Genomic DNA, 12940 nt, shown 5'->3' on the forward strand with positions numbered 1-12940 from the left:
AATTTTTTGGACAAAAAATAAAAATTGTTGATATTTTTGTCATTTATCAACCCCTTCAAACAATCAGCTATACGACTTCGTTAAAACTATTTTTTCAATGAATGGACTATTATTCTCGATAGATTCATCATAGTAGATTCCAAATCTGGCCTTGAATCTCTTAACGAAGTGTGTTTTTACGAAATGGAAGCAATTTTGTAAATTGGGATAATTTTCTCCATACATTGATAAACGCCTAAAAGTATGCAATTCCCTTGTAATTTCATGTAGATAAATATGTGTTGTTCAAAATTTGTTAATAAAACTCTAAAAAACTACCCAAAAAAAGAAAACTAACCATGAATAGCATGTAATCTTATGTTGATGTACCGTTAAGCATTTATTATTACAAAGATAATGATTTTTGATAGCTAAATTTATTGTGTTTTGCCTCAATACTCCACAAACTCACTTTTATATGCATAATTTAGTAAAAAATCATTTTTTTATATAAAAATTATCTCTAATATATTCCACAAGCCTTCTCTCATCATGTTCATACTCCTAAGATTTCAAACTGTGATTATTTTTTGAGATTTGATGTGTTTTTAGGGCATTATCAAAGTTACCCCAAAATGAAAATCTGATTTTCGATTATATGAAATACTAAAAGTTATCCAAAATATTTCAGATCATCGAATCTTTTAATAGCAATTGATAACTGATACCCCAGTACTTGTTTTAAAAATATAAAACTCGAGGAAATACTGTTACATGTAAAAATATTGAGAAAACTTGCTAAAAATACTATCAAAGTTACCCCATTTTACGGTACTCACAAAAGGACTTCCTGCTGGACCCTTTCTGTTTCTCTGAAGTAAGCTGAACCTGTCCGATTGAGGAGGAGTGTTGAGCATAGCAATCGGAGACAGCGTTTGTGAATCACAGCAACCACGAAACTGAAGTGACAAGTTAGGTGTAACGAAAATTCCTTTCATTACTGTTTCAACCTCTAACCAATAAACACATTGTTGAGAACCACTGCCTTTCAATAGAATCCTTTCAGGATTCTGAGAAGAATCCTTTCAGGATTCTGAGAAGAATCCTTTCAGGATTCTGAGAAGAATCCTTTCAGGATTCTGAGGAGAATCCTTTCAGGATTCTGAGGAGAATCCTTTCAGGATTCTGAGGAGAATCCTTTCAGGATTCTGAGGAGAATCCTTTCAGGATTCTGAGGAGAATCCTTTCAGGATTCTGAGGAGAATCCTTTCAGGATTCTGAGGAGAATCCTCTCAGGATTCTGAGGAGAATCCTTTCAGGATTCTGAGGAGAATCCTCTCAGGATTCTGAGGAGAATCCTCTCAGGATTCTGAGGAGAATCCTCTCAGGATTCTGAGGAGAATCCTTTCAGGATTCCGAGGAGAATCTTTTCAGGATTCTGAGGAGAATCCTTTCAGGATTCTGAGGAGAATCCTTTCAGGATTCTGAGGAGAATCCTTTCAGGATTCTGAGAATCCTTTCAGGATTCTGAGGAGAATCCTTTCAGGATTCTGAGGAGAATCCTTTCAGGATTCTGAGGAGAATCCTTTCAGGATTCTGAGGAGAATCCTTTCAGGATTCTGAGAACAATCCTTTCCGGATTCTGAGAACAATCCTTTCAGGATTCTGAGAACAATCCTTCCAGGATTCTGAGGAGAATCCTCTCAAGATTTTGAAAAGAGTCCTCTGTGGATTCTGAGAAGATCCTCTCAGATTCTAAAAGGAAGTTTTTGAGAAATACAAGGTACTATTGAAGGATTATTTTTAGCAATTCCTGCGGAAATTCTTCGGAAGTTCGCTCTCCGGTTCTTTGGGACCCCCCACATTAATCTTGAAGATTTGTTTGCATTTTTTTTTCGGTAGTTCCGGTAGCATTTCAACTGGTCTTGCTTCTGATTTTGTTTTTAGAAATTTGTTATGGGATTCCTAAGGATATTTCTCCAAGAGTTTGCTTCTCAGATTTCTCCTAAAGATCTCTCTAGAATTTCTTAAGATTCTTAATTATACAATTCTACCAGCAGTATATTCTCTGGTGTTTTTTTTTTTCTTTCAAGAGATTTTCAAAGCAATCATGTTATGTATTCAAAGTAAAAAGCATTTCAATCTACAATCAATGCCGCGGAGGCTTGATTTTAGGAACAATGATAGGAATGCTTTTAATTTGAAACTAAAACCATAATATTAGATTCAAAGTAAAATAGTATTAAGTCGTGGTTCAATGATTTATTTTCCTTGATTCAGAGTCCTTTATTTTTGAGGTTAATACATTTTTTTTTCTGCGTGCATCTACAACAAAGGTTACAAGTTTGGAGTGTGGAAACTTCTGAGCGATCGCAATTCTGTATGTCGTCTTGAAAGTGCAGTGCAATATCATCTTCTGTCGTCTTTCACCTAAATGTTGTATCAGCAGGTATCGAAACCCTGCTTTCATGCTGGGTACTCACTGAGTACTAACCGATGTAAAGAATAAAGATGATAAAGTTGATTGTTTGTAGACCATGGACATGAAAGGTTTAATTTATTCTCGTCCTAAAGAACGTCCCAAATATCTTATTTTACAGGATATAACACTAAAGTGAATGATTTTGTGGGAAGTAATATCAAGCAGACTTTGTCAGTGGCCGCCACCTGTTCATCGACTTCAAGGCGACTGACCAGTCTTGGTAGGTTTCACGCAAAAGATGTACTGCCGTGTGCAGCATAGTTGTCCCATGTTAATTGGGATTCGCATAGAACATGGGACAATTATGCTGCCCACAGTAGTGTAGTCGTTCAATACATGGCCTTCATGCCTAATTTCACCTTCTATAATTATCTCACTTGTTCGCAACCTAGCGAATACTAGCATACAATATCTATCATTTTATTATTCACTATTTCGATCTCTACTCCCTTACAGTGTAGAAAATGGCCGATGAAGTCATAAAATGAAGAAATTATAAATACACACGGTCGATAAAATAGAACATTTGATATACCTATTAACTATAATTTTCGGGTTAACCAAAAAAAAAAATCATACCATAAGCTAATGAACAAAAAATAAATTTATTAGTGAAAAAAAAAATACATGCACAGCAAACCACCACCTTTCTCACACCATCTCCACATCGTGATAATCCACGTCTTCAATCATTCTACTAATCATGGCGTAAAACTCGCCATCATTCTTGGCCTCAATACTACATCTACTTACGTCGAACAGCACTGGTTCGTAGTTGCTCGGATCGGCAATCTTCACGTCCGCCACCTTCGCCTTCTGAGCGGACGATGATGAGGACTGTTCAGCGGATGAGGACTGCTGCTGCTGCTTGGACTTCTGTTCCCGCTCCTTCCTTTCGCGCAGCTCGCGCTCCTTCACCTCCATCAGTTCCATGTTGAGGGTCAGCGATTGTTTCGGTCGCTTCAGAATCACCGATTTCATCTCCGATCCGGGTATCGAATCCGCCCGAACCATCTCGAATTCCTCCACGTGTTCCAGCGTTTCCAGCAGCTTCAGCATCTCGCCGCTGAACGATTCCACACCTGCGGGACGGGTTCGAAGGGAACATGATGAGGCAATTTAAAAATATAACACCCAAACGAATTACCTTCCAACTTCACCGGATAGGTCAAATACCGGGCCCACTTCAGGTCCTCGTCAGCAATCTCCCGCGACTGCTTCCACTCGACCGTATCAGTGTTGCCAAAGTCCACGTAGAACACCTGCAGCTTCTCGCCGTTCACCGCCAGCACCTTGGCCCGGTAGTATCCCCCGAGGAAGGGTGCAAAGATGACGTCATCGACGGCGGGAACCGCCTTCAACGCTCCGGCGTCATTGGCAGCCTTGAACATGCGATTCGTCAACAGGTAGTATTCGCTCTGTTGGCCATCTTTACCGTTGTTGTGGTAGATATAGAGCACACCCGATGGCAGCGAGGCGGTAATCTTAACGGCGGCACCCTCCCGTGGGAACGGTCCCGCTTGGAGGATGCCCCTCGTCACACCTCCACCGGACTTGGCAATCTTCAGCCGTTGCAGTTTATTGCCCAGACGGCTGACCTTCTCGGCGCTGCCACCGACGCTGTTTTGCTCTTCGGGCGAACTCTTGGGCGTTGTTGGTTGTTTCTGCTGCTTCGGAGGCTGTCGCTGTGCCTCCGGTTCCTGTCCCGGTGTCCGAGGACTGTCCTTCTTCGGTTTGCCTTGGTTCTGTTGTTGATCCACGGGACTTTGGAAGTCCTTGTTGATATTGTTGTTGGTCTGACCGCGGCGGTTGTTTTGATTCTGTTGCTGTTGCGACTGTTTCTGCTGTTTTTGTTGCTGATTTTGTTGCGGTTGTCTTTCTTGTTGCTGATACTGCTGCTGCTGCTGTTGCTGGTAATGTGATTGCGAATCTACACCGGATCTTTGCAAAGAAGCAGACAACGCCTCCTGCAGGATACGGTTGCTGGACGAGGAAATCGGAACCAACCGACTGTTCCAAGAAGGGAACAAAAGAAATATTTGAACATCGTGGTTTCTACATTCGTTACTCCAAAAGCTTTCACCCCTCATATGATAAAATTATACATCAAATCGGATAAAATAAAAACAATCAATACTCACGGCATACAGACGTCCTTGTGGATGGGCCAGTCGGCCCGTTGACATTCCACGTTGCAGTAGAAGGCACCGCAACGGCACTCAAAGTAGGGCATTTTGGTGCAAGACCAACAGCCAAGGTTGAACTTGGGTTGATACATGTCCTGTCCAAGAATCGAAAGAAGAAAAAAGAATAGAGTATTAATTACAATCGTTAACTTTACTAACATGGTATACAGTGTCGTTTGAAGGCCTAGACAAGTGTACATATTCGACAAGGAATGAACAGCGGGGGCAACATATGTTTGACACTAATGAATATTTGAACGAGTCAAACCAGATGTTTGAGCATTGATCTTTGCTGGGTCAAATATTTGATCCTGTGTACTCTCATCTTAATTGTTCCATAGTAAAATATGCAGCCGTGTACCCACAAGGCATACAGCCGTACTAGCACCCGCAGAGTCAAACAAAGGAGAAAGTGACACTCTCTGACTCCACTTGTGAGGTCCGGAGCGGATAGCATGTAGCTTCGAGGAGTCGAATGACAAGAATCGGGTGTATTTGATCTTCTCATGTTATTCTCTCTGACAAAATACCAATGCCATTGTGATGTTATTTTACTTGGGATGTTCAGAATTTATTTTATCATGATAGCATATTTTGCCATTATTCAGTTATTTCTTCTTCTTCTTTGTGGCTCTACGTCCCCACTGAGACTTGGCCTGCCTCGTTTCAACTTAGTGTTCTTTGAGCACTTCCACAGTTATTAATTGAAGGGCTTTCTTTGCCTGGCATTGCATGAATTTGTATATTGTGAGGCAAGTACAATGATACACTATGCCCAGGGAGTCGAGAAAATGTTCCCGACCGGAACGGGAATCGAACCCACCGTCTCCGGATTGGCGATCCATAGCCTTAACCACTAGGCTAACTGGAGACCCAGTTATTTATGGTTATTCAAAAATAACTCAGAAAAAACAAATTTTGCAATTATAACACTTTTTTTACTTAGCGAATTATTTAGTATTATTCATAAATAACAGAAGAATGGTAGAATGAGGTATGATGAAAAACTGTGTTATTATTTTGTCCTTAATTTGTTGTTTGTCTCTATCCGGGAGTAGGCGAAATGGTTTAGAATTCTGCGTGGGAAAATGCCCTTATCAGGTGAAACACTGGAACGTAGAAATGAAATCTAAGATTTTGGAGTGATACTGGATACGGAGATAACTTTTAGGCCGTACTACGATAAAGTGTTTTCTAGAGCAAATAAACAGTTGGGCTTCATTTTTACGATTGCTGATGGCTTTCGAGATCCTTTGTGCTATAAATCTCTATACTGCGCTTTAGTTCGCTCCATTTTGGAATCGGTAGTAATAGTTTGGTACCCGTATAGTCAGAATTGGATCGACCGTTTTGTAGATTGTACAACGAAAATTTGTGCGGTTGGCGCTTAGAGTCTACCCTGGCGTGACGCAGACGCTGTTCATCTTCCGCCGTATGCGCACTATACTGCCGTGAATCGCATATCAGTCCCATCTTTGCTGGATTTCCTAAGCAAATGGGACAGATATGCGATTCACGGTAGTATAGACTGCCCCTGCCCCAGAAAGTATGGACGCACTTAGTCTTCAGTTGTCTGGTCCTGATTGATGGTTCTTGTTTCGGGCTTTGTTTCGACTGTTTCTGCTTACTATAGCATCGAGCATTGAAACATTTTTTGTCACGATGAATATTTAGGGGCTTTTCATAGACCATGTAGACCAAAATTTGGCCATCTCAGACCACCTCCTCCCCCCTCGTAGACGTTTGTCCATACAAAAAAATTTAAATTTGTTTAGAGCGTAGACTTTGGCTAGATCCCCCCTCCCCCCAAGATGTCTACGTGGTTTATGAACGGCCCCTTATTAGAATTCGAAATGGCAACTTTTTTGGTCATATCCCGCTCTGTGTTAGTTAGAAGATTTTTTTTTTGTACTATTTATTTATTTATTTATCCCTTCAATTCATGCAACTTAAGACATTATCTTTTTGAACGTTACAACATGATGTTTAACTTCCTCTACATAGAGATGAGCGGAAGTTACACAAAGCTAGATGTTCAAACTTTTTGCGTGACTTTGTTGTGGTGTAAGTTGTTTTGTTTACGTTTGCTAATTATATTCCCAAATTTTGAAAAAGATAACAGCGGAATCGAAGAAATCTGAAATGCATTGCAAAAAATAACGCGAATCAAATCGGCAGAAGTGAATCAAGCAGCAGCAATGAAAGTTTTTTCGAGAAGAGCAGCGACAAAAGTTTCTTCATAAGCATAAGCTTTTGAAAGCAGTATTAATTAAATATTATCTTCTTACTAAATTTACATATGCCATCAAATTTCCGATAATAAAAATATATATTTGTAATATGTTTATTGTCGATTGCACTACCGTTCAAACAACGCCTTCCTACAAACGATAAACATGTTAATTTGGCTCACATTTTGATAGTTCTCTCTGCTCGATTGGCTTACAATGGCCGCCTCCGCACATCTCTATAATGTAGGATTACTAGTTTAACTCAAAAAACAGTTCTTAATTTCTAATATCTATTTATTCTCTTTAACTGTATGAACCTGACTACTGCAAGTGCTGCAGGAGATCCCTCTTGAAGCACGGAAATGAATTTATTTCTTTTATTGATGTCGGTAAGTTATTCCAGCTAACAATGCTTCTTACAAATAAAGTTTGGTTAGTGTTTGGACCTTGGACCGGCGGAACACAGTTTACCGACGAGAAAATAAAAACCCGAACCGATTACAAAAATACTCAAAGGAATTCAATTTTATTGCGTCTGTTCTTTACAAGAGATTGTACAGTTATGATGACGGTTGCTTTTTCCCAGATTTAAACTTGTTCTGTCTCGTTCGTCTCGTCGGTCGGCGCGCAATCTGACAGTTGCGTAAGGTGTTCGTCACTGCAGGTATGATCGGCAGGGTTGGGCGGCATTCACACGCGAACAGTTAGTATGATGAACTATGTTGAGGTACTCGATAACTTTTTGTTCTTCTTCCTCTTGATGGACTCAGCTTTTCAAAAAGGTGAGCAGGGGAAGATGTTTTAATTAATCTGAATAGTCTCACGCATGATCTATATCTATAAAAATTAACAAAAGGGCATCCTAAAAGGTTTTTCTGCAACAGAGACACGTGTGAAAAACGAGAGAGGTTGTAAACATAACGAACACAGGCATTCAATGCCACTCTTAGCCTATCCATTGATCCAGCCTACGCATTTGTGAAAATGAAATCACCGTGCAGAAAATGAGGCAGAATTAAATATTTAAAAAGTTTCAGTTTAACGGCAGAATTACAGTGTCTAGTCTAGTCGTTAAATTTAATGTTTTTATGCAATTCAGCATTATAATTTACATTTTATATAACTCATTTTGGTATCATAATGGCTAATTTTTCCGATCTGGCTCATTATGCAACTGAAATGAGTTGCATAATGAAAAATAGTTGTATAATGTTCATAATGCAACTCATTTGAGTTGCATTATGAACATTATGCAACTCAAATGGGTTGCATTATGAAAAAATCATCGCATAAAATTTTGTATGGAACTCGTTGCAAAACTCGATTTTTTCAGCACTCTTCGTATTTATCCAACTCGGCAAGCCTCGTTGGATAAATGTACGACTCGTGCTGAAAAAATCAACTTTTTGCAACTCGTTACATAAATAACTATTAATGATCTTTAGATTTTGGAGCATTGCATATTAATATGAGCATTCCAATCTAAGTTGAGATAACACTCAAATTATTTATACGATCGATGAATTGAACTTCAACTCCATCAGGTGGGTAGTGGGATATTTCTTAGCTTGGATATTAACATCGCTTTAGCTCTATCGGGATTAATCGGAAGAAGATTTTCTTTGGACCATTTCATAAGTTTTCGGAGGTCATGATTCATGCGTATACCTACGAATGTTTCCATCAGTACAAATATAAATTTGCACATCATCTGCAAAAGTATGAACAGAACAAAAATCCAAAATAGTTGGGAGATCGTTTATAAAGAGTATAAAAAGGATTGGTCCAAGATCGGACCCTTGGGGGACACCGGGGATTGCAGAACAGTTGGAGAAATTGTAAAGAGAAATAAGCTTGTTTATTAATTTACTATGAACCACACGCAGGGTTGTTACGAGAAGGGTGGAAAAAAATCCGCGCCAAATCCGCGCGAGCTAAATTTGAATCCGCGCCAAATCCGCGCGATACTGGAAATAAATTCGCGCCAAATCCGCGAGAGCGTGAAGGTATTTTTTTTCATCACGTTATTGAAGAAATCCATTAAATTCATTAAACTGGAATGAACTGCTGGATGAAGAATAAACTTTTGATTCGTAAATCAACGCAACTCATGCTTTCTGAAAGTGAGTTTGAAGACGTTTCGGCAAAACTTTAGTTATTTTTTTTCCAAAAACATTTCTTAAAGATCCATTGGGAGATTTTTGAAAAGAATTTTCAAGACAAAATCTCAGGAGAAACATTCCAAGAACTAGGTAGTGCATTCGTGGAAAAAATATTTAAAAAAACTTAAGAAATTTTATAAGAAATGAAAAAAAAAATCTTTGAAATAAACAGAATGGAACTTTCTTGGCTTTCTGTATTACTGAATATTTTTGGAGACAGTAACCCAAACATTTTTTTAAAAGAATTTTTGAAACCAGTATGAATTTGAGAAGGATACTCATGAAAAATTCTCATAAGATCACTTCGAACATTTTTTGAATAATGTCTTAGTAGTTCTTGAATGAATCTTCAGTGAGGAATCTTCCAAGGAGAATACTTGGCAAAACCTGAGAAAACGTCCCTTAAAATGAGTAATCTTATTTTATTTCATTGATACACAAGGGGATCATGGGGCCAAGCCCCTAATGCAAGTCCAAGAACTCACATTGTCCATAATACACCGTGGAATTTGGGAGTAGGTATTGCAACCTCTTTAGCCATGTGGCTTTAAAGTTTTGCGTGGCCTTAAGGATGAGGAAAAGTGGGAGATTGATTTTGTGAATTGAGCTGTAAAAGAATGTGTTGTTAATTAAATTGTCAACGTTATTTACCTTTGCGTATTTTCACACAAAATGAACAAATTTGACGATCAAGCACCATGTTCAGTGAACTAGCATAAACAGCTCATCTTGTGATTCTTGATCTTGTGTCTTCAATATTGGAAGCTTGGTTAACAATAATTTTAAAAAATAGAAGGATAAATTGTGTAACAACCTCCTTACTTATGGAAATAGAAATCAAATATATCAAAAACAACAAAAAAGAGCCGTGACGCTTCTTCGTTTGATCACGAAAAGTATCGGTTCTTTTTGGCACCACGAGTGTGCATCTTTCTCTGTAGAGTAAAGATACATTTAAGCCCCGAGACCTGACAGCAATCAAGCTGATCACAAGGTTGTGTTTCTGCCCAGAGGAAAACGTCCCTTAAAATGAATAATCACAGGAAAAATCCTAGAAGGACAATGTTGACAATTTTCAAGATTTACTTGCTGGAGTCCTTTGAAATTCCTTCAGGGTTTTCCTGGATTTTTTAGGAGCTTCTCCAACAATTCCTGCAGTAATATATCCAGGAATGCCGGCAGAGATCCCCCAGAGTTTTTCGCCAAACTTTTTACTAGCAGTTTCCTCTAGGATACCCTTCAAAAGATTTTTTCCCGAAATAATTTAGGGATTTATCTAGAAATCTCTTCAAAATATATAGCTGGTGCCTTTCAAAATTGTACCAGTAACTCGGGCAGATTACTATTACCCTTTCGGCTTCCGATAAACGGATATCTTTCGGATATTACATTCAAAGGAACACCGCCGCCGGCGGCGGACGATACGTTACGTCTGGGACGAATATTGACTATGCAGTGGACTCATACTTACGATAAAACGGAGCATAGTTAATTCCCAGAAAAGGCGCAATATAGCGACCGAAACGTCGGATGAAAGCTTAAGAATCCATTTTTGAGTTATTCCTCCAAAGACTGAACGCTATACCTCCTAACATAACCAACAGTCGAAATTCGAAGGAATTGCTAGAACCAAATTTGATTTTTTTGAGAAACGAGAACTCGAAAGTTGAATAAAGATGCACATCATACCCGCAATGGAATTGGAAGAATCGTTGCACAATTTCTTCAAAGAAATATTTTGAAGAGCTGATGAAATTCGTAAACGATAGCCGTAAACCAAAATGAAAACTTGCTCCAAATTCTTCACTAGTAGGATGTTAAGGTCACATCTTAGGAGGGTTAAACAAATATTTACTTCTCATAATCTCTAATTCAAGTGCCGATAATTATTCAAATATTTCGCTGTACACACTACAAAAATCATTTCCGCGCCAAATCCGCGCGAGAGCCAAATTCCATGGGTAAATCCGCGCCAAATCCGCGAAAATCGCGAAATCCGCGGAATTCGCGAAATCCGCGCTGTTGTAACAACCCTGCACACGATCAAAGGCCTTTGAAAAATCAATCAACAATAAAATAGTTACGCCATTTTTATCAATTGACTTTGTCATGAACCTTTAATAATGCAGTATCAGTACTATGATGCCTTCTAAAACCAGATTGGAAACTATGAATGTAGTTCATTCTGGAAACGTAGTCTGTGATCTGAACTTTGATCAATTTTTCAAAAATTTTAGATATTGTGGGCAGCAAGCTTATTAGTCTAAGGTTTGAGATAGATTACTTAACTTACGTGCACATAAACTTTGCACATTAATATGGGAAATATTTAGCTTATTATCTATCAAAACCGCATTAACAACAGATCTAGAAATCACACTTGGTTCAGTAGCATTGTTGCTGGAAGACTCGGTCCTATCCATATTTAAGACACATGGTACAGCACCTCAAGAAAAACCACCTCACAACACCAACAGCAGACAAATAACAAACAGATAAAGAGAACCACAACTTAAAACTAACTATAGGCTGCATATTTCAACGACTCTCTGATAATAATTTTACCCTCCTCTCCTCTCCTCTTCTTGGCGTAACGTCCTCACTGGGACAAAGCCTGCTTCTCAGCTTAGTGTTCTATGAGCACTTCCACAGTTTTTAACTGAGAGCTTCCTCTGCCAATGACCATTTTGCATGTGTATATCGTGTGGCAGGCACGAAGATACTCTATGCCCAAGGAAGTTAAGGAAATTTCCTTTACGAAAAGATCCTGGACCGACCGGGAATCGAACCCGTCACCCTCAGCATGGTCATGCTGAATACCCGTGCGTTTACCGCCTCGGCTATATGGGCCGATAATTTTACCCGTCGCAGCCGAATCCATTCAAAAATAACAAACATAATTCAAGAGAAGAGACAATTTAAGTTCATTTCAATATTTTCATTCATCTCATTGTGTTCAATCGTAGTTCAAACAACAGCCCCAGTCATACTCATAGTGTTCAATCGAATTTCAATAACACATCATCAGCCATTGGGGGTGGAAGCTCAGATAAAATATTATCCCATTAAAAACACCACCCCCGGCGAAGACTGGCGCTTGAGCCTAGCTATTTAGCACTGTAGTTGGAGGAAATTCCAATGCAGAACCCGTAGCTTCCGGGAAGGTAAGCGCAGCTCCCTGGGTTAGTGGGTTGGTGTCAGGCCCTGCGAGCCAGCCGTAAAAAAGACTAGCACCGGAAAATCAACAAGAGAAGAATGCGAACCGATACCAATGGCGACGACCACAGCGACGAAAAGGGACTTGCGATTAGAAGCTCGGTACGTGGAACTGATCTCTCAACTTCATCGGGAGCACCCGCATACTCACCGATCTACTGAAGGACCGCGGGTTTCGGCATCGTAGCGCTGCAGGAGGTGTGTTGGACAGGATCAATGGTGCGAACGCTTAGAGGTAATCATACCATCTACCAGAGTTGCGGCAATACACGTGAGCTGGGAACAGCTTTTATAGTGATGGGCGACATGCAGAGGCGCGTGATCGGTTGGTGGCCGATCGACGAAAGAATGTGCAGGTTGAGAATCAAGGGCCGATTCTTCAACATCAGCATAATAAACGTGCACAGCCCTCACTCCGGAAGCACTGATGATGACAAAGACGCATTTTACGCGCAGCTCGAACACGAGTACGACCGCTGCCCAAACCACGACGTCAAGATCATCATAGGGGACCTAAACGCACAGACAGGTAGGCCAGTAGAAGAAATTCAGACCGACGATTGGAATGTTCAGCGTCCACCAGCTGACGAACGAAAATGGCCTACGCCTCATCGATTTCGCCGCCTCCAAGAACATGGCCATTCATAGCACCTTCTCTAGCACAGCCTCCCGTATCGTTTCACC

General features: G+C 39.9%; 1 protein-coding gene across 1 annotated transcript in view; it reads right to left on the minus strand.

Moving 5' to 3' along the window:
- LOC109425508 (uncharacterized) overlaps positions 1 to 12940 on the minus strand; it is a 39002-nt gene that overhangs the window by 9435 nt on the left and 16627 nt on the right. Inside the window, exons 4-6 of the mRNA XM_029860080.2 lie at positions 4603 to 4742; positions 3609 to 4471; positions 3215 to 3543 (exon numbers count right to left, since the gene is read on the minus strand). Of these exons, the coding sequence (XP_029715940.2) occupies positions 3215 to 3543; positions 3609 to 4471; positions 4603 to 4742 (1332 nt within the window). The remainder of the gene's footprint in view (positions 1 to 3214; positions 3544 to 3608; positions 4472 to 4602; positions 4743 to 12940) is intronic.

The sequence above is a fragment of the Aedes albopictus genome, chromosome 1, assembly GCF_035046485.1.
Source record: "Aedes albopictus strain Foshan chromosome 1, AalbF5, whole genome shotgun sequence".
In the NCBI taxonomy this organism is placed as follows: domain Eukaryota; kingdom Metazoa; phylum Arthropoda; class Insecta; order Diptera; family Culicidae; genus Aedes; species Aedes albopictus.